This window comes from Callospermophilus lateralis, chromosome 2 (genome assembly GCF_048772815.1).
Source record: "Callospermophilus lateralis isolate mCalLat2 chromosome 2, mCalLat2.hap1, whole genome shotgun sequence".
NCBI classification, from domain to species: Eukaryota; Metazoa; Chordata; class Mammalia; order Rodentia; family Sciuridae; genus Callospermophilus; species Callospermophilus lateralis.
Genome location: NC_135306.1, coordinates 110,833,304 through 110,853,797, shown reverse-complemented (window position 1 = coordinate 110,853,797; position 20,494 = coordinate 110,833,304). Strand labels below are relative to the sequence as shown.

General features: G+C 44.9%; 2 protein-coding genes across 3 annotated transcripts; both read right to left on the bottom strand.

Moving 5' to 3' along the window:
* Positions 1 to 2,243: 2,243 nt before the first annotated feature.
* On the bottom strand, positions 2,244 to 11,481 carry Zpr1 (ZPR1 zinc finger). The gene is made up of 14 exons (XM_076846387.1): positions 11,268 to 11,481; positions 10,933 to 11,094; positions 10,431 to 10,521; positions 9,972 to 10,042; positions 9,443 to 9,529; positions 9,178 to 9,300; positions 8,762 to 8,809; positions 8,520 to 8,586; positions 8,080 to 8,150; positions 7,265 to 7,354; positions 6,650 to 6,760; positions 5,586 to 5,672; positions 3,647 to 3,712; positions 2,244 to 2,852 (listed from the first exon to the last, which is right to left on the bottom strand). Exons 1-14 carry the CDS (start codon positions 11,436 to 11,438, stop codon positions 2,718 to 2,720), a joined length of 1,380 nt encoding a protein of 459 aa, XP_076702502.1. The 5' UTR covers positions 11,439 to 11,481; the 3' UTR covers positions 2,244 to 2,717.
* Positions 11,482 to 13,673: 2,192 nt separating this feature from the next.
* Positions 13,674 to 15,346, bottom strand: Apoa5 (apolipoprotein A5). 2 transcript variants are annotated; one of them, XM_076843731.1, is made up of 3 exons: positions 15,307 to 15,346; positions 15,082 to 15,193; positions 13,674 to 14,625 (listed from the first exon to the last, which is right to left on the bottom strand). In XM_076843731.1, exons 1-3 carry the CDS (start codon positions 15,344 to 15,346, stop codon positions 13,674 to 13,676), a joined length of 1,104 nt encoding a protein of 367 aa, XP_076699846.1. The 2 variants fall into 2 exon arrangements, with proteins under 2 accessions (XP_076699846.1, XP_076699847.1); XM_076843732.1 differs by having other exon boundaries at positions 15,088 to 15,193.
* Between the last annotated feature and the right edge of the window lie 5,148 nt (positions 15,347 to 20,494).

Sequence of the window (20,494 nt, the reverse complement as noted above, 5' to 3'; positions counted from 1 at the left end):
GGGATGGGAGGATGGGAATAGGAGACAGTAGAATGAATTGAACATAACTTTCCTATGTTCATATATGAATACATGCCCAGTGTTAACTCCACATCATATACAACCACAAGAATGGGAATATACACCATGTATGAATAATATGTCAAAATACGTTCTACTATCATGTATAACCAAAAAGAATTTTAATTAAATTTTAAAATTATTTTTAAAACACCACTGGCCTAACATTTAAGCTGACAACCTTCCCTACAATGTGCAATAAGCAATTGACAGGCTACAGAGTGTTGTATACTGACTATGTTATAATAGAAGTCTTCCCACCTCTGAAGCTTTCAGTTAGGCAAGTCAATTGCACCTCATAGTTATTCCCCAAACTCACCTCATTGCTACCACTCAGGATCATCCCAACACAGATGTACATTCAATATTTACTGTAATTCGCAACTCCAGTGTACTTTAAAAAGTTTGAAATATGAAGCAGGAAGCATGTTCTCACAAATGGACCAGTTTGCTCTTTTAATATAATCACAAAGCTTTCTGCTTAAATTTTATTCTAATAATTATAATTGAATCTAATTTTCTTAGGCAGGCATTTTGACTCCTTTGGTTTTAAAGCAGGCTCCTTCCCCTACCTTAATACCTACATGTTACCTCCAGTGCCCTAAGAAGGGGCCATCAGTATAATTCATAATCTTCGAAGGATTACTTTGTAACAGATTTATTAACCATATGCCATATGCTAAAGACTGTGGAGCATGACAGTTAACTAGATATAAGCTCCTATCCCAACAGGCTTTATGAAATGAGAATGGAGTTGGGAATGGTATTAAGAACTTAGCCCTGTCAAGATCAGGAAGCACTATAGTCTGGCCCCGGTCCTGTATGCAGTTTCAGAAACTCAGGTTATCATTTCCCAGTAACTGGAATAAACAGGGAAGTGACTGGATGAAATTCAGAAAATTGCTTCATCCCAACCAAACTTATAAAAAATTGAGTTAAAGACCTTAATGCCATTGTTTTCCTTCATAATGGGGCTCAACTGCACAAAGCACACTTACTCCAGGGGGAAGTCTATTCTGGGAGAAAGTCAGTTGAAAACACAAGTATCTTGGAGTCATAGGAAGCCTAATCAAAGTGTTATAGCTTTAAAGTTTGTTAGTCATTTGCTAACCTTAGTTTCCAAATGCTTTTAAAAAACACCTTACTTATGCCTTTCCTTATAAAAATCAGATGTATGTTCTGGAGTTAGACACAAATGATTAGTGTCATGCCGAAGAATTAATAGATGTCTGAAAGCAGAAGTTTAGGAAACTAATATATTTATGGTAGAGAAGGAGGCAGAAATTCCAAATAAAGAATGACGAGAGTAAAGGAAAACCAGGGGTGTCTCACAAGAGCCAAGAAAAGGGTTGAAAAGAGCTGATCCACTGAAAAGCAACGAAAATAGCAAGAGTAGACAATAAGCACATTTTCTAGGTAGAAAATCAAGTGTGACTTTGGGAATAGTTTTTAATAGAGATGTGAGTGGACTTCTGATTACTAAGTCATCTATAACCAAGCAGTTCGTCAGTGAAGTTCATAGCACAAAGCAAGGTTTGTGATAGTATCTCAATTAACTGGCCTTTGTTTGAACAAATACTCTGCACCCTGCACCATTCACCTTTTGTTCTTGAGAGGCAGCACACTACAGCACAAAGAGTGCTGGCTGAGGTCCCAAGCATCGGGTCTTCAACTTCCTAGCAACTGTAGGCAGCCCCCTATTCTATAGCTTCAGAGGTTTTTGCATTTGCAATTCCCTCTGCCTGGAAATCCCATCCACCCTCCTACTGTGTTAGGTGAGCTTCCCTTACCTGTCTAAGCTCTGCCTAAAAGTCAAATTGTCATTTACTGAAATCTTCCCTGACCATTGTATCTGACACACCAATGCCACCTTCTCTAGCACTACACACCCCTTCCCTGCTACATACTCCTCCATAACACCAATAACCACCTGACATGCTATCTTGCTTATCCATTTATTACAAATTCTCCCCTCTAGACTTGTAAGCTCCAATAAAAGCACATTTACTTTGTCCATTGTTCTGTGGTGTGCCTGGCAAAAAGCAGCAAACATTGAAGGGATGAAAGAAATGCCAGTTCCAACCCCCAAAATACTGTGGCTCCACTGGAGATGATTTTCTTTAGGAGGCTGAATTCTAATAGCATGATATCCAACTAGAACAGAGTGGAGGCAGAGGCCAGTATTGTTGGAAAGCCATCATTTTAATGAAAACTTCTTTACCTGTGCTGACTGAAACCCCCTCTCCAAGATGACTTCTTTCCTGTTGAAAGCCAGTACTTTACATGCCCCAAACCAACTCCCAAGTCCAGCTGTAACTGTCTTTCATGTTCACCAACTTCAGCTTTCACACTCCAGAGGGTAGAGCACTGTGTGGAGGGAGGGTAAAGAACTGATAGGGAAAAAGTGATGATGGCATGTCCCATGCTTAGTTCCTGGGTTTCTTCTCAGGCTAATTCAGAACCTCCAAAATAAGGTCAACTAACACAACAGGCTTGCAGGTGCATCACCAGCTGTTTAGAAAGTGTGCCTAGATAGCTGAACCGTGTGGCAGGTGTCCTCTGCACCTGTGGAAGGGCACTGCACAGCATTTTTTCCAACAGTGATACATAAGCTGCAGGATGAGCTGTGCTAGAGCTGGCTAGTGAGTCACCCACTGCTATCGCTGTGGGGCCAGGCCTGCCTCATAGCCCTCCGTCTTCATGTCATTGAGCCCCAGTTCCTCATTTTGGTCAAAGGTGCGCTTATAACGTTCCACCTTCATCTCTGGATCTTCTTCAGGTGCATAGACATTCTGCAAGGCAAAGAACAGACAATCAGTGCCTGTGCAATCCCGCCATTCCTCCTCCCCCAGGGAGCTACCAACTCCCACTTCCCTAAGAACTTAATGCCCTCCAATCCCTAATGCCTAGGCTTTACTAGGGGGCAGCAACAGAACTCACAAGAGTTAGGAGTGGGACAGCCTGGCTCCAGGCAGAGGCAGGGAACAGTCCACCTAAAACATTTTACATCTGTACTTTCTTATGCCTCTCTGTTTTCCCATTTTGGTCTCTGGATAGGACAACATTTCTCTTCATTCTACAATCAGAGTTGCAGAATGAAAATTCCAGAATTGGAGACAATAGCAAAACCAAGGATGAAAGGAGCCTAGGAGAACCTGTTTTCCTTTCTTCGCATAAGTTTAAAGCTCTTCCCACTTTCCCCCCTTTCTCCTTTATCTTCTTTCTTCTGCATAAGTTCCGGAACTTATGCAGTCCATTTAGAATCCAGTCTTTTTAGTTTCTGGGGATATGATAAATATTCAAAGATCAGAAAATATATCTCCAACAAAAACCCAGGAAGTCCAAGTGCCCCACCGGATGCGGTGGCACACACCTGTAATTCCAGAGGCTTGGGAGGATGAGGCAGGAGGATCACAAGTTCAAAGCCAGCCTCAGGAAAAGCGAGGCACTAAGCAACTCAGTGAGACTCTGTCTCTAAATAAAATACAAAATAGAGCCGGGGATGTGGCTCAGTGGTTGAGTGCCCCTGAGTTAATCTCCGATACTCCTACTCCCCCCCAAAAAAATCCAGGAAGGTCTACTGTACCTGCAAATAACTGTTTCCTGCTGGATCATTCATAATAAAGTGGGCCTTCATGTTACCCTCAATGATCTACAGGAAAGAGAAAATACAGCAAGTAAACTTTACACAGCTCCTGACAGGAAAGAGCTATGACTGTCAGACAAGAGCCAACTCAATCTACATTTCAGAATCCCCAAAATTTTTGAAATTAGGTACCTCTGGAAGTAGAGCAGAAAGGAATTAAAATAAGAACTGCTTGAAAACTACTTAAGAAACAATTCAATACTCTCAATATCATCTCCTACTCACAACAGCCAATAATTGTTTTTGTTTCTCTGGGGATACTACCATAGGAATGTATGGACTGGAAGACACTGAACCAATTAAGTAGAAAAGAATCAAGAACAAGGAGGTTAAGTGTATACACACTTATTAGAAATAGGCATACACATATCCCAGGCCTCTTCCCACACTCAGCTCTCAGAGCACTGCCAGCCACAACTTCATGCTCCGGACAGAAAGGAAAACAGCCACTGATGGGTCTCTGACTAGGCCCAGTCAGAGGAAAGCCCTAACCATACTGGGGCTACCTGGATAAAAGAGCTAAGCTAAAGCCCCTTTCAGTGAGCCTCATGCCAATAACACTCACTCCCACTGTCCTCTAGTTGTAAGCAGTCAATGCTTATCAGACATCTGAGCAAAGTGGCTGACAGAAACTTAAATGGGGAAAAGAGAAGAAAAATAAGCAAATAAAGGAAACAAACTATGTGAGGAGAAAAAATACGCTCCACCCCCAATGCATCAATGTTCTCAAGAAAAAAACAATTACATCCTTAATACAAAATGCTATTTTAAAAAGGCAAGGGAATGGGCTGGGGTTGTGGCTCAGTAGTAGAGCACTTGCCTAGCATGTGCAAGGCACTGGGTTCAATCCTCAGCACCATATAAAAATAATAAAATAAAGGTATTGTGTCCAACTACAACTAAAAAAAAAAAAAGGCAGTCAGACACCCCCTCTACCAAAAAAAAGCTCTTCAAAAATAAAGACATTAACTCAACCAAAAGGGATGGAAAATAAAGTTGAAGGAATCTTCTAGACTAGAACAAAATACTAATAAAACAAAAACAGAGTAAAATAAATAAATTACAGCTGGGCACAGTGGCATATACCTGTAATCCCAGCAACTCAGGAGGTTGAAGAAGGACGATTTCAGATACCAGGCCAGCCTGAGCAACTTAGCAAGATTCTGTCTCAAAATAAAAAATAAAGAAAGAAAGAAACAGGGGATGTAGCTTAGTGGTAGAATGCCCCTGGGTTCATTCCTCAGTACCAGAAAAAAATAATAATAATAAGCAAATTACCCAGGATCAGAGTAGTGGGTCTAAACATCTAAAAGAACAGATAGAAGGCTATCTTCCAAGAGAATAATTCAAGAAAGTTTACTAAAACTGAACTACGTGAGTTTTCCAGTTTGAAAAAACCCACCAAGTGCTTATTAGCACAGTAGCTGAAACTTATCCCAAACAAGGCACATCCTGAAATTGCATATCACAGGACAAAAAGATTATAAGAATAGATCATATATGAAAGATCAGGAATCAGAATGACTTCAAAATTCTCAATAGCCAAACCAGAAACTGGAAGACAGTAGTGCAGTATCTTCAAAATTCTGATGAAAAATCATTACTAACTAGAATTCTATTCCTAGCAAACAATCAATCAATCCAGTGTGAAGGTAGAATAGAGAAATTTTCAGACATGACAAGTCCTATAAATTGTATTTCCCATGCACTCTCTCAGGAAGCTACTGAAGAAGATCCTCCAATAAAATAAAGGAGAAAACTAGAGGAAACCAAAAGAATCCCCAACATAATTGTTTAAATGTGGCAAGAGATACAAATGTGGTCTCTTGTTTACAGGAACCTCAGGACCCTGAGTACCAACTGGCTAGTTGGTACTCACCTGGTCCAACTTCTGGCTGAACTCCTGCAGTTTCTCTGACTGGCCAGGACTGGAACTGTCACCCAATGTGAAAGGGTTCTTGGTTACCTGCAATAAATGACATCCAAACTGTTAAAATCCTGGCTTTATGGTTAGTAGGCCTGCCATAAACCCAAGCAGGGAGTTGTAGCTGGTGCCCAGTCAAAAAAAGTGTGGTCTCCATTTATCCCACAGCACTTTGCTGACCTATGCAGCCATTCTAGGAGTTTATGGGATCAGTCTGCCAAAAAGGCAAAACTGGTCACATGAAATGAAATCTAGAAAATTGCTCTTACAAAATCTAATCCTAATTTGCAAAAGAAATGCAAAGAAAAAAATATAATTTACAAAGACAAAATGCCTGACAACAGAATCAATTAAGTAATGATACATCAAAAAGATAAAATATATAGTAATTCCTAGGAATCCACATGGGATTGATTTCAGGACACCCCCAGACACCAAAATCTGTGGATGCTCAAGTCTCTTACATAAAATGCCACAATGTTTGTGTAGAACCTATGTACATCCTTGTGGATATTTTAAATCATCTCTAGATTACTTATAATACCTAATACAAACTAAGTGCCATGAAAATAGTTATTATACTATATAGTTTAGAATGATGACATGTTCAATAGATAGAATTTTTTCCCCAAATATTTTCAATCTGGTTGGATACAGAGGACCAAATATATAGATTAGGTCAACATACACATACATGTATGTTAACAAATTTTAGGTCCTGAAAGGACCCTCATACCCTGTCTTACAATGAAATAAATGACTTACCCAAGACCTCAAAATAAATATACCGTCCCAGAGTCAGGCCTGGGAATTTCCCTTGAAAACTTCCCCAAAACTTCTCTTTAAAATCCAAAACAATAATTAAGATCTTAGACCAGCTTTAAAGCAAAGAAATGCCCAGTTGTCAGCACCAACTGACGTGTTTTCAAGTCTTAAACCAAAAACTAAGATGTTTGACGTCTTCCAGGTCCTTTTCTCATATCCACATTGCTGCTACGTACTATACTCAGGGTACTCACCAATTCCCGGATGTCTTTCAGGAGCCCCTCAAGGGTGGTGAACTTGCCCCCCAGGACACCCATTCCCAGTTCAAATTCCAGCTCTGGGATTTCCACACTACATGTCTCAGACTGTAAGATAAGAGGTCAAATGAAGATCTGTATCAGGAGTTAGGGGGACAGCTCAATGGCAAAGCACTTGTCTAGCATTAGCAAGGCCCTGGGTTCAATCCCCAACATCATTAAAGGTAAAAAAAAGAAAATTTAAATTAGGAGTACAGAAAGCCAATCAGAGGCCTCCCAGATTAACACAAGTGATAATTTGGGGGCAATTTCAGCTGTCCCAGTTTTCTCCGATTCAGTTAAAGCTTGACCACCAAAATGAAATCAATTTAACCACCAAATCATCTTAACCACCAAAATTAAATCAATTTAATAAAAAGAAGCTGAGTCATAGCCCTATGTTGTCAGGTACCCTGTCTATAGTCACCTAATGAATCTGCAATTCCAACCATGAGATTACCCTACTCAGGGATCCTCAAACCCAGGGAAGTAAGGGGACCCCTAATGTCCCTGAACATTATTTTAAAAGATAATGTCTCCTACATAAAGACATTTTCCTGAGCAGGTTGTTACCTTGAGAAGGTCTCTAGTCATGTCTGAGGGATCTGTGATGCAGAGTGTGATTTTGGTGCCCAAGGGTTCTACGGCTCCTCCAGATTTCACCTATAAAGACATTAATCAGGAGCAAGAGCAGAGAGAGCCTCATCCAGTGCCAGGTCTCCCTCAGACTTACATACGGACCTCCAAACTGGCCAGCTAATGGCTACCAATGACAGAACCTTCTAAACCAACAGGGGCAACAGCTGTCCAAATCACAAACACCAAGAGGTGTCAGGAGCAGAGTGCCCAGGCTCAGGAGCATACCAAAACTTATCCCAAATTGCCAAGAAGCTCTGAATTTACTTTTTAAAGAAATCTGACACTTGGGGGTTGAAAGGGACTTTGAAGCATTTATTCCAGTCCTTTCACCCACTGCAACCAATGTGTAGATCTCCTTTATAATGTTCTGTTTAAGAATTTAATCAGCTTATGCTTGAATATACTTGGGGAAGGGGGACTTATAATCCACCAAGGCAGCCCAACCAATATTCAGACAATTCTTCATTATGGAATCAAAACCTGACTCCTTGAACCTTCACCCCTCCGAGAACCAGATCAAAATCTTTCTCTTTTCTATATACTCAACATTTCATGTCTTAAATGAGTTATGTTATCTCTAATTCTTCTCCTCTAGCTAACTCTCAGCTCCTTTAAGAGCTTCTTACCCTTCACTAAGCATCCCCCATTTCTTCCATCTCCCCAGTCCTGAAGTAGATTTAGGAAGAATCAAAGTTATAAAGGGGTTACCCTTCAGCCAGTCTTCTTCCCAATCTATAGAGGCCACTCACCTCATTAGTCCGATGTCCACAGTTCTCACAGTTAGTGGCCATGATGATAACTTCCTTAAAGTGGGGGATTTCTGGAAGATGGAGTTAAGGAAATTTGCTTCCAAAAGTGCAAGACCACCCTCTGGGGAAAAACAACGCCAAACTGCACACAGACATTGAACATATGACTGTAACTTCTCACACGGGGCAGCCTAACTCTAATAGTCCTCCAGAAGAGGGCTGGTTGAAGACATGGCTCAGGCCAGATAAAGGAGCCTCAAGGCCATGGCCTAATTTTCTCTTTGAACCCAACGGTAAGGTACACAACCTAATCAAAGACAACATCCTCCTCATATCTTGGAATAAAGCATGGACTTTTCTTGAAAGAATGTTCCCAGCCTGAATGTAACCTTCATGCCTTAGTCAGATGAAGAACAACCCAACTGCTTGACAAAAGATACGTATTAGCTTCATGTTGGTCTGAGCAGGGGCATTGCATTCTGGACAGTTTGTGTTGAACTGGAGCACCTGAAACAAAATTCAACAACACAGAGTGAGCCTCCCAGGCAGGATGCTCAGTCTACAGACATTCAGTTGGCAGGCTAGTGGTCACCCATGTTCATGGCAATGAAAAGAGAAAATTAACAGCACCAGTCTCAGCCCACAATGCTGCTCCTTTCTCATAGGAACCAACATGACTCACTTCATTTCTGAGATCTTCCTCTTCTGGCTTTTCTTCTGGTGCTTCTGCCTAAAACAGCAGAGATGCAAATCACAAGTTGACAAGTAGACCTCTCAGCCAATGAATATTTCCCTGCACCTTGCCTCAGTGGGAGAAAAATGCCCTCACTCAATTATATCAGATGCCTACTCATGAATCAGAAAGAAAAGCCAGAAAGTAAATCTTCAATCAAGGGAAGAAAAGGCCTCAAGACAGGATCACAGGTGCTAGAATCCTTTCTGTGAAGTTTACCCTAAGTCAGGACATGAACTAAATGAAAGGCACAAGCAAGCTAACAGAGGGCAATAACAGCAACAAAATAAGTTTCCACTGACTCCAAGCAATCCAGGAACCAAGATAATTCCAGAGCATTTTTCTGGCTTCTTCAGTTCACTTACCTGGAGCCCCAGCATCTCTTCCTGCTGTAAGGTCCGGTTGTAGTGTGTGATCACCAGAGCATCATCTTTCCGGGGAGCATGTGGATTTTCTACAAAGCTGTTCCCTGAGGGATCATCGATGATCTAATAGATGAGTGAAGAGAGAATAATTCCAACATGAAATCATACAACCCTCCACCTACCATAAGATCACAATGGAAAAATCCCAGTTTTAATTTTCTCTCCTCCCTTAAATGAAAAGCAACTAAAGTCCCTCAATACTTACCAGAGTGAAAGGGGAGGCCACTTTCTTTAGCTCCTTCAGTTTGATGATGAACTCATCAATTCTTTCAGCTATGGCTTCTTCTTTTGCCTGTTATGAATAAAGTAAAAGCAGCCTCAGCCCTGGTGGTATACTTCATAAGACTGAAATTTATGGGTGCTGCCAGGAGTTTTATTTTCTCACTCATTCCACCACTTAGTGTAGGTACTCATATCAGGTTAGGGATAAAACAACAATTAAATCACAGTCCTCCGATAAAGCTCTCTAGCCAGTCAGGGAGACAGATGACTAAACATTTTACATTATTTCTGTAATAATGAATATAAGATATATTAGAATGCCCAGGAGCATAGATAATTCAAGGGGATCAGAAAGGGTACTTCTGAGATAACATTACATTGTCTGAGATGAGACCTAAATATACATTAGGAGACAGACATGAAAAGAACAAAAAGTACAATAAATATAACATCCTGGTAGTTACACCCCCCACTGTATGCTTGGCCAAAAAGTTCTCCCACAATCAGCTCACCCTTCTTGTGGGTTGGTCCTGCTCCAAGCCAGAGATAGCACGGTTGATCAATCCTTCAACGGTGGTCAGAGCTTATAAATAACAACAAAAGACAAGACTTAGCTCTGTTACCAAGTGCCTATATGACTCTAAGCAATTCACCTGAACTCTGGGGACCTTGATTTCCACATCTGTAAAAGGAGGCCAGCCACTAGGTTCCATTCATTTCTGATAACAGTGATGCTAAAATTCTAAAATAAAAACAGTATGGTCTTACCATTACCTTTTACTACCCAAAACTGTTTTACCTAAGCCTTCTGTTCATGTTAAACCAATGAAAAATCACAGTGATTACATACACAAGCCACTAGGCCCAATATCAGGTGTTCTGAAAGAAAATGTGTAGGATTCCAATATATGTGATTCCAATATATCCAATATATATGTCCAAATCTTTAACGGTCCTAATCTTAAACTTACCTCCCTTTTGGCTGAAAGCTGGAATTTCAAAATCCAGCTCAGGTATCCTGGTGGTGGCAGAGTCTGTCTTCACCACTTCTCTGTTCATGTCCTGGGCATAAAAGAAACTTGGTCCAAACAAGTCAGCAGGACAGCTTCACCTAAAGAAATAACCAGACTATCCCCCTCCATCAGACCTCAACCTAGTTGTTTCTCCCTCTCTCCACCTGGGAGGGACCAATCAACTCCTTCAGAACAGTAAATACATATGGTATGAGCCAGACTGCCTAAATGGTGAGAATTCTACCCATAGTAACTCCTGCTCATTTCATAATCTGACAAACTCCCACTTTAACAAATCTTATCTCATGTAAAATAACAGTAACACCCCTTTTTACAAAGGAGGGAACTAAGGCTTAGCTATTGGGGATTTATTCTGGGTGCAATGACCTGGCATAGAGATCTGACTCCAGTCCCCATGCTCTATTTGGGATAGTGAGGACCGGCTTTAGGCTCCTCTCACCTCCAGGCCCCTGACACTCAAAGCATAGCGCACTCCTTGGTCTTGGATCCTGCCCGCCGACTGTATCTCCGTGTTGCTCCAGCCACAGTGTTCGCAGGAAAAGGAGCTCACGATTATTTCTCTGAAGAAGGGGATCTTCGTGAGCAAAAGTCGCGTCATGCCCTGGGGAAGAAAAAAGCAGGGAAGGAAATAATCAATGAATTCGCGTTCCCGGCACTTCTCCCGGGTGCGCCTCTGAGTTCCGGACTGGACCCACCAGGCTAGTGGCCGACCCCCTTCCCCGCATCTCCTAAGCCCGACACTCCCGCCTCCCGAAACCACGACCCCAGCCTCACGTTGCGGTAACAGTTCATGCACAGCGACTCGATCTCGGTGGGCTGCTGCTCCTCGTCCTCCGCGTTGATGGGCCGGAACAAGTGCCCCGCGGAGGGCGGCCGGGCCGGGGCGGGCGAGAGGGCGGCGGCAGCCCCCGGGGGCCCCGGCTCTATAGCCCCGCTGGCCGACATTACCCCACGCGCAGCTCACGCCTAGGCTTCCGGCTTCTGTTGCTCTCGAGGCCCCACCTCTTCCGCTGCTTTAGATGCCCCACTTCCGCTAGCTGCCGTCCCCGCCCCCCATCCCACCCCCGGGTGCCCTTTCTTAAAGGGGCGGCAGACTCTGGGCCCTGGGGTAGCAGTGTCTGACAAGGTTTTCCGGTTTTCGGAATTACTGGGACTTCCTGAACTTCTATAGTGAGCAAGATACACTTCAGCTCGGCCGTCACTTTCCTCAGGAGTTGCTGTCAGATGTAGGACAGTTTTTTCGCAATGCATTCATGGCACAAGAAGCCCAACTAGTGGTCCATAAGTCTGCCTAGGAGAGCCATGTTGGGAAGGGGACTGGCCTGTCCCTGGGAATCCTGGAGGAGATGCGGTCATAACTGAACTTGTGTCCAGACGCTGCTTGGACTCCAGGACCTCTGTTAGGCTCTATGTCCCGCTCTCCAGATTGCTCAGTTTCTTCTCCTGTCTCAGTCTCCCAATCCCTCGTGCCGTTTGTGCTCTTCTCTAGCCCTAATTTCTGCCTTTTTTAGCACCTCCGCAAATTCTAGTCTCAAAATCACAACCATTATTTTTACTCCCAGTCCCTCATCCCCACAACATCCAACTCACGTCTATGTGTTTCCCACAAAAACACTCTTTTTTCCCTCCCCCCCCCCACGCCCCCAAGCTTTTCTCCTTCTCCCTATGCTGGGACCACACCCTAGTTCTGTAGCTGAAAGTGGCTAAGTCCTGGTGTCAGGGATGACTAGTCTGCTGGCACGAAGAACACAGATTCATTTAGATTGTGCTGAGAACTCTGCATAGGCCAGGCTGAGCCATGAGAAAAGGGTGTTGGACAGCAGTCCAAAAGAGAGGGAGTGTGTTTACCCTTTTCTCTCACCCCCAAGTTCATAAATCCCAGTTGATATAGGATGCCTCTGAGTGAGTGAGTGTGTGTGAATGGGAGGATTAAGAGTTTGTGGGGCTGGGGATGTGGCTCAAGGGGTAACGTGCTCGCCTAGCATGCGAGGGGCGCTGGGTTCCATCCTCAACACCACATAAAATAAAATAAAGATGTTATGTCCACCGAAAACTGAATAATAATAATAATAATAATAATAACTCTCTCAAGAAGGTCAGTCCCAAAAAGACCTTTCAGATTCTGGAGCAGTAGGAACAAAAGGGACAGGCCACCTGCAGAGTCTCAGGTCCACCAGGCCACAGCTTTTTCAGTGACAGCCTGTATTCCATGCATACCACCCTGTAGTAAGCAGACTGTTGAACAATACAGGTGCAGAGGAAGGGCCTTTAACTAAGCCCTCACCCCAATGTGACACACATCCGTTGTCTAGCCAAGAGAGCTGAGGCAGAACCCAGCCAGAACCAGGCCTCTCTGACAGACCATGATTGGGAGGGATTCCATGAGAAAAAGCAGCAAGGGATTGGAGTGGGTGATGTATGTACTTTGGGAACTGTGGTGAGGCCGCTGCTCTCAGACATGGTCCAAATGAGAGTCACACCAGGCCAACTTTCATCGTAAGCATCTATTTCCTTTGAGCCAGAAGTCTAGATTTTGGCCTGGCAGTTAGGAGGGAGGGGCTGGAGATGAGGAGGACATATAATACGCTCCGGAAAGGGTTTAAGAAGACCCCACAGCTTGAACCCCACAGTTCAGCCCCTTATTTAGATTCAGAGCTAAGGAAATATGGACTCTGCCCATCCCATCACTGTCCCCACCATTCATACCAACCAGCATCACAGCTAGCAAGGATATACACACACCGCCACATGCTCTCCCCCATCATATTTTCCTCCTTGCTCTCTAGAAGACAAGTGCTCCTCTCTCTGGACCAGCTGTAACTGTGACCATCAGGCAACCAGAAGTGACAGGAGCCAAACTCTGGGATATAGTGGCACCATCTCATAAGGCTTGCAAACAATCTCCCCCACACACACAGGGCCTCTCTCCCTCCTGACTCCCTTCACCCAAGTGTTGCAACTCATGATGATTCCCAAATGAGCACAGAAAGCTGGGTTTGCAAAGCCTGATGAGTATAATGTATCCAGATGGGGGAGTTGAGGCTGGATATGCCAGGGACAGTACTCTCTTCAGTGGCCTCACCTGTGCAGGACCCTCTGCCCTCTGCCCAACAGGCCATGCTAGAGGCTCGGATCCAGGTCACCTTGGAAAAGAGCTGGTGAACCTGGGCAAGTAGACCCTCAGGGTTCTCCCAAACGGCTATGGCCCTGGTCATGAAGACTGTAAGTGATGTCTTCCCACAGGTCATCCAGTCGGTTCTGCAGCTTGCTCAGGGTCTTGCCACTGTCACCTTGTGGGAACTCAGGGGCCAAGGCGCTGTGACCTGGTGGGGGTGGCGCCAACTGCTGCTGAACTTCCTCTGTCTCCTGATCGATGGCCTGGGTGAATGCAGCGATCTGTAGGAATGTGTCCTGGCGGAAAGCCTGGAGTTTCTGACGTACCTCTTCTGAGAGCATCTGGGGGTCCGGGCTGACCCCCTGCTCAGCTCCATCAGCGCTGGCGCGGACAGATGCACTGAGCTCTTCACGCAGATGGTCCAAGTTCTGCTGGATGCGCGCGTGCAGGGCCCTGGCCTTGAGCGTGAGTTTATGAGAGAGAACCTGCACACAACGGCTAAGACGCGCAGGGCTGACGGCCGTGTGTGGAGCCACACTGCGGTGCAGCTCCTGCACATGGCGCCCAATGCCCGTTACCAGGCTCTCGGCGTATGGGTGGAAGAGCTCTTTGACTCGGCCAGTGTGGTGCAGCACACTACTCTGCATCTCCTGCAGCCGGCTCAGCACTTCGTCGACGCCCCCCAGCAGCTGGGCTTTGGTGTCTTCTCCCACCACTCGCAACTTCTCCTGCAGTTCCTGGGCGTGCAAGGCCACCTGCTTCATCAGCTCCATGGTGTAGGGCTTCAGCTGCTGCCTCAACCCCTCCAAGTTCCAGCCCACAAGGTTATGTATCTCTGCCATGTAGGGCTCCAGGCGCGCCCTCACCTCCTTCAGCTCCTCCTGTAGCTGCTGCCTCATGCCTGCTGGGTCCTGTGCCAGCAGAGAAGGCTCTTTCCCCTGGCCACTCAGCGGGGCCAGCTTTTCCAGTAATTTGTTCATATTGCTGAAGTCTTGCTCAAGGTTGTCTTTCAAGCTCCTGGGGAAGGACACAGACATCCGTGCCATCAGTCTACTAGCCCCAGTCATCCCCTTTTCACCAGACATGGCATACTGATGATGCTCTGCAGAAACCAAGGAGGAAGGGCTGTGGCCCAGGGGTTCTAGTCTTAAACCCCAAACAACTGCAACTCCTCACACACAAAGCACAAACATGTTGTACTTCCTTTGCAAGGAAGTGTTACAGGTACCAAGACTCTCATATCCTCCTGATGTTCTGGGACTGCTGAAAGGTTCCTCTCCATGGATCTCAGGTCCCATGCCTCCCACAGTTGACCTGGGGGAAGCAGCTATACAGATGGCGAGGCCAGGATTCAGGAGCTGGGGTCCAAGGATGCTGGAACCCAGGACCACTGAAATTTGCAGGCAAAGCAAGCCCTGGAATCAGGGGAAGTGCATCATTCCAAAGCCCATACCCCTTTCCCTGGTCACTCACGTGGGCTCCCGTGCCAGCTTCTGCTGTTGGATCTGCTCCATCGTGCCTTTGTCCATGCTTCTCTGGCTGAAGTAGTCCCAGATGCCTTTCCGTGCCTGAGTAGCTGAAAACACTGCAAAAAGGGATGGGATGATTAGGGGCCAGGTTCTCCTCCCTCATGGGGGATGGGTCCCTCAATCCAGCCTTCACCCACACCCCTGCTTTGAAGTCTGGTTGGAGACCCACCTGAGAGGAGGACCAGAGCCCAGGTGAGGGCTGCAGCCATGCTGAGATTATGGACTCTTGACAAGGAGGTGAATGGAAGCCTGGTCAGGGTAAAGAAGAAAAGGAAGGGACTTGTTCTAAGGGGCCCCCTGTCCCAAATCCTGTTAACTCTTCCCTGAGCTGTGGGGAGCAGAGCTATTGTTGGAAAGGACCAACCTAGATGGATCAGGGAGGCTGGGGGGGAAGGGTGTATAACTCAGACATTTCTCACTTCAGTCACATAGTAGGGAGTGTGGAGCTCAACACCCCTGCACAGTTCCCCCACCACCATCCTCCCCAGATCCCAGCCTCAGAAGCAGCTCCCAGCTCCCTCACTTGCTGTCTCCCTCACTTCCTGTCTTCATGGCTGGGAAGACTGAGGCATACCCAAGGGGGAAGAAGCCACTCTGCCAAAGGGCTGAGGAAGATGTCCTAGTTCCTACTTCCTATTCTCTCCTGAGGCCTCCTGCTATCCCCTCCCTCAGGACTTTGATCCTCATCCCTCTGCCCCAGCTGCTCACCTGCTCAGTTCTGGGCACAGGGAGCAGACATTCTGCTTTATAGTCTAGGGCCCTGGACCTGTGGCAACAATCGCTTTAAGTAAATACCACGTGGAGGTTCAAAGAAGGGTGACCTCAGCTACCTCCCAGCTTGCCTCAGGTCTTTTCCCTGGCACCCAGAGAGTTAATGGGTTCCCTGGAATTGGGATGCCCCAGTAGAGGTGCTTCCTAGAATGCTAAGAATGGGGCTGAACTCACCCAGTTTCCCCCAAAACCTATGACCTGCAGCCGCCCACTGACCTGCCGGCTGGCCCACCAACAGACTGGCTATTTGTCTGCCAAGAGCCCTTCTCTTACTCAACTATCCAGAGCCTCTGTGCCCCAGCCAGCCAGCCAGCCAGGGACAGGGTCCAGCTGCTGGCAGAGCCTGAGCATCTCAACAGCTTCCCCACAGGCTACTCAGACAGCTAGAAAGAGCCAGCATGTATGGGATTAAAGACCCTTCCATCTCTCAATTTTTGAAATAATCCTTAATCTAGCAGTCAGTGATATCTGGGCCAGGGACTCTGGACCTAAGGGATTAGAACAAGAGAAGGACTTTCCCCATGGGGAAGGCTGAACTCCATCCTTGGGCCTTTGAGGAGGGGAATCCCAGAAATTCAGATCTTTCTCTATAACAAACTCCCTCCATATATTTATTCACACCCATTCATAAATTCCTCCTTTTTGTCCCTATTTTTTTTTTTTGAGACAAGGTCTCACTAATTGGCCTAACTTCACACTCATCATCCTCCCACCTCAGCCTCCCAAGTAGCTGATACTGTAGGCACACCACCACCACACCCAGCTGTAAAAGTATCCTGAATCCATCCTTTCTTATCCATTCCCACCATTGTCATAGCCCCAGTTGTCTCTCGCCTTGGTCTCATTCATAACACCCAGCGGGTATTTCTGCAACAGTCCTGTGTATTCAATCCATCCTCTCCGGTGCTCATTTTGACCCACCTCCAGTCTGATCTCCTGCCACACAGAGTCTTGGCCTTTGCTGAGTATACAACCTCTGTCCCAAAGGAGGTGAGCCTCTGTGCTTGCTGTTCTCTCTGCTTGAAATAGCCTATCTCCCAGGGAACAATTCACTTTCTTCAGATTAACTTTGTATTTAGGATTAGGCTCAGGTGCAAATGACCAACAAGGATAAAAGGAAAAACAGAATAGCTCAAACAAAATGGAATTTTATTTCTCTATAATGTAAATGTAAGCCCAGGACTGCTTCCATTTTGTTGCACTGTCATCCTCAACAAGAGGTTCCATGTCCAAGTTCCAGCTCCAGCCATCAAATCCACTGCCCAGTCAGCAGGAAATAAGAAAAGAAGGACATGCTCCCTCCCATTAAAGCCACATCTCAGATATTGTTCTTACCACTTCTACTGGCATCTCATTGGCTGGAACTTAGTCACACGGCTACACTTAGCTGAGAAGGAGACTGAGAAATGTATCCTCTGGGTGACTCTATCCTCAGCTGAAAGAAAGTTTTATTACCCAGGAAGAAAAGAAGGATGGACACGGGGGCAATAGGAGTCCCTGCTGCACAGTTCCAATATCTCTTCTGTCTTGACCCTTCCCGTACTAATCACATCGCATTTTACATATTCCTGTACTACAGCACTTATTATTTTGTAGTGCAATGATTTGTTGAGATGTCTGAGAGTTCTTTGAGGGCAGGGAATTTGTCTAATTCATCTCTATGTCTCCTACTCTGTTTGGCACAGTACCCAATACATAGAAAGTTGGTTAACTGTAGTTATTCATCTTATTAAGAAACTGAAGTTTGGGTGGGTTAAGGGACTTTCCCATCATCAAACGGAGAGAGGTGCAGCCAGAACTGGCACCCTGGTGTTTGGCAGCATAGGACAGGAGAAGATGAGCCTTCCAATCACCCATCAGACAATTGCAGGCCCAAGTGAAGAGTCGGTGTTTTCAGCAAAAGTTGCCCTCAGGTCCCTGGAGAGTAACCTAGACAGCCATTATCATCATAACATAGCAAAACTTGTGGGAGACTAATAATGTATGAACTCTAAAATTATGCTTTTTAAGTCAGATAAGACAAGTGAAGCTGGAGGGTCTGTTTAAGGTTTTCTCCTGGAACACCTATACTTTTTCCTTTCCAAAGAGTGGAAGCAAAAAACTACAAGATGGCACCATTGCAAGAGAGAGGGTCTAGATTCTGAGCTAGTGCTTGGAAGAACACTTCCCACCAACCTGTGTCAGACTTTTTGGAATGAAAAATAAACTTCTATTGTGTTATGCCACTGAGATGTGGAGATTTATTTGCTATTATTTTATAGATTAACTTATCCCCATTAACACGGAGCCTAAAAGAGGGCAGTAAGAGAAGTAGAAGTATAATAATAAGAGAGAAATAAGCAAGGGTATTCATTAATTATAAATTCAGCTCTGAGCAATACTCAAATTAACAGTGAATTAGAAATCAGAAGTTTTTTTTCTGTTAAAAAAATCCATGCCAGTATGGCAGCGCAGCACTGCTCTACAAAGCTATAAGGACTCTCAATGCCCTCTGTCTCGAGGCTCTACCATCCCTGTGTATTGTCTTCATCCATATGACCAAAGGCAACTTACCACTGTGTCCACATGCGGCCACTAGGAAGGGGACAGGGAGTGTACTTTCCTTCTTTTTAAGGGCAAAATTTTAAGTTCTCCCATCTCGTTGGTCAGAAGCAGTCACACGAGCTGTAAGGGATGTTGGGAAATATTATCTTTATTGTGAATGGCTCTGAGCCCAGTGCTCAATTAAAACTCAAGGATTCCGCCCTCATACATTGCTCGTGGAACTATATAAGGTGCAGCTCTCTGGGAAAATACTTTGGTGGCTTTTTAATGGTTAATCATGAAGTTATCCTATCACCCAGCAAGTTCACTTTTAGGTCTAATCTAAGAGCAACAAAAACATACATCTACAAAAACTCACACATGAATGTTCACGGCAACATGATTCAAAATAGTCCAAAAAATTGAAACAAAATGCAGTATATCCATATATTGGATTATTATTTGGCAATAAAAGGGAATGAAATACTGAAACCTGCTACAGCATGGATAGACTTTGAAATCATGTTCAGCAAAATAAGTCAGTTAGTTACAAAGGACCACATGCTGTGTTATTACATTTATATGAACTGTCCAGAAAAGACAAATCCGTAAAGACAGAAAGTATATTCTCAGTTACCTAGGGCTGAGAGCAGATGTTTGGTAGGAAATGGGAGTGTGGTGATGGTAAAAAGATTTTTTGTGATGATAAAAAAGTTCTTAACTTAGGTCATAGTGATAGTTGTACAAATCTGTGAACAAGCAAAAAAAAAAATACCATTGCATTATCATGAATTTTATGGTATGAGAATTATATTTCAATAAAGATGTTTTGAAAATTAGAGATCTATAACTGAGAAAGAAGATGAGAATAGAGATACAAGGGAGCATCTCTGACATGCAGCCTCGGCCATACCAGGAAAGAAAGGTGTCAAGAATGAGTGATCAATGACTCCCACCAGGGTAGATGGAGCTGTGTTGAGGTCATGTTTTCAGATGTTTTCTGTCTCTACTCTTTACTTTTTTACAGTACTGGGTATGGAACCCAGGGCCCTGCCCATGCTAGACAAGTGCTCCACCACTGAGCTACATTCCTAGCCTACTTTTAATTGTATTTTGAGTCTTGGTCTCTCTAAGTTGCCAAGCCTGGACTCAAACTTGCAGTACACCTACCTCAGCCTCCCAAGAAGCTGGGGTGACAGGCATGTGCCACCACACCCAGCTTCTCTATCTCTAGACTTATAAGAAGCATTCCTGGTTACTTCATATCTGTCATAGATCAGATTTGTAATATCTCACAAAAAGCTGGGTCCCCAAGGCGGTAATGTTCAGAGGTGGGGCCTTGGGAAAGTGATTCGATCATATGCGTTTGTAATTTAATGGGTCTTTGGCAGGGATGGGGGGAGTTGAAAAAGGAGGTGGGACTCAGAGACAGTAAGTTCATGAGGGCATATCCTTGAAAAATATCTTGTCCCTGGGCTAATCCCCTATGTCTCTCTCTATATATTTCCTGGTTTCCATAAAGTATCTGTGGGGGGCCACCCATGAGCAATATTAGGGAGCCTCTCTCAGCCTTGAGCCAAGGGGTTGTTGGTCTGGGGTTGCACGCTGTCTAGGCTGCGCCATGCAGGTGGCCTCAACCTTCACTGGGAAAAGAAGTCTGCTTTCTCAGAGCTCTGGACCTGGGCGTTACTCTTTGGGGCTAGGTCAGCCCACCCCTGCCTTATTTGGTGAAGAACATTCTATCAAAAGTCCTTTGTTAATTTCCCTATAAATAAAGGGATTCCAGGTGCATGCTCTCTCTTTCCAGAGTGGAAACTGAACTTTAAGGTCAAAGAGCCATTCTGCCCTTGATTTGATTATTTATTTTTATATAGTTCTGGGGATCGAACCCAGTGCCTCATGGATGCTAGGTGAGTGCTCTACCACTGAGCCACAGCCCCAGCTCTGCCCTTGATTTGAAAAACCACTCTCTGTGTTGTGTGATTTTTTTGCCACTTACTTAATGTTGCAGCCAGCTCTTTTAAACCCAGTTTGTCTCATCTGGGTTGTGGGTAAGAGTGATC

Excerpts from the sequence above, each read along its gene's own strand:
- Zpr1 (XM_076846387.1), bottom strand. The coding sequence starts at position 11,438 with ATGTCGGCCAGCGGGGCTATAGAGCCGGGGCCCCCGGGGGCTGCCGCC. Across the intron at positions 10,522-10,932 it reads TGAGTGTCAGGGGCCTGGAG|GACATGAACAGAGAAGTGGT; the intron begins GTGAGAGGAGCC and ends TTTTATGCCCAG. Across the intron at positions 6,761-7,264 it reads TGACTAGAGACCTTCTCAAG|TCTGAGACATGTAGTGTGGA; the intron begins GTAACAACCTGC and ends CTTATCTTACAG.
- Apoa5 (XM_076843731.1), bottom strand. The coding sequence starts at position 15,346 with ATGGCTGCAGCCCTCACCTGGGCTCTGGTCCTCCTCTCAG. Across the intron at positions 15,194-15,306 it reads GGCTCTGGTCCTCCTCTCAG|TGTTTTCAGCTACTCAGGCA; the intron begins GTGGGTCTCCAA and ends CCCTTTTTGCAG. Across the intron at positions 14,626-15,081 it reads AAGCTGGCACGGGAGCCCAC|GAGCTTGAAAGACAACCTTG; the intron begins GTGAGTGACCAG and ends GTCCTTCCCCAG.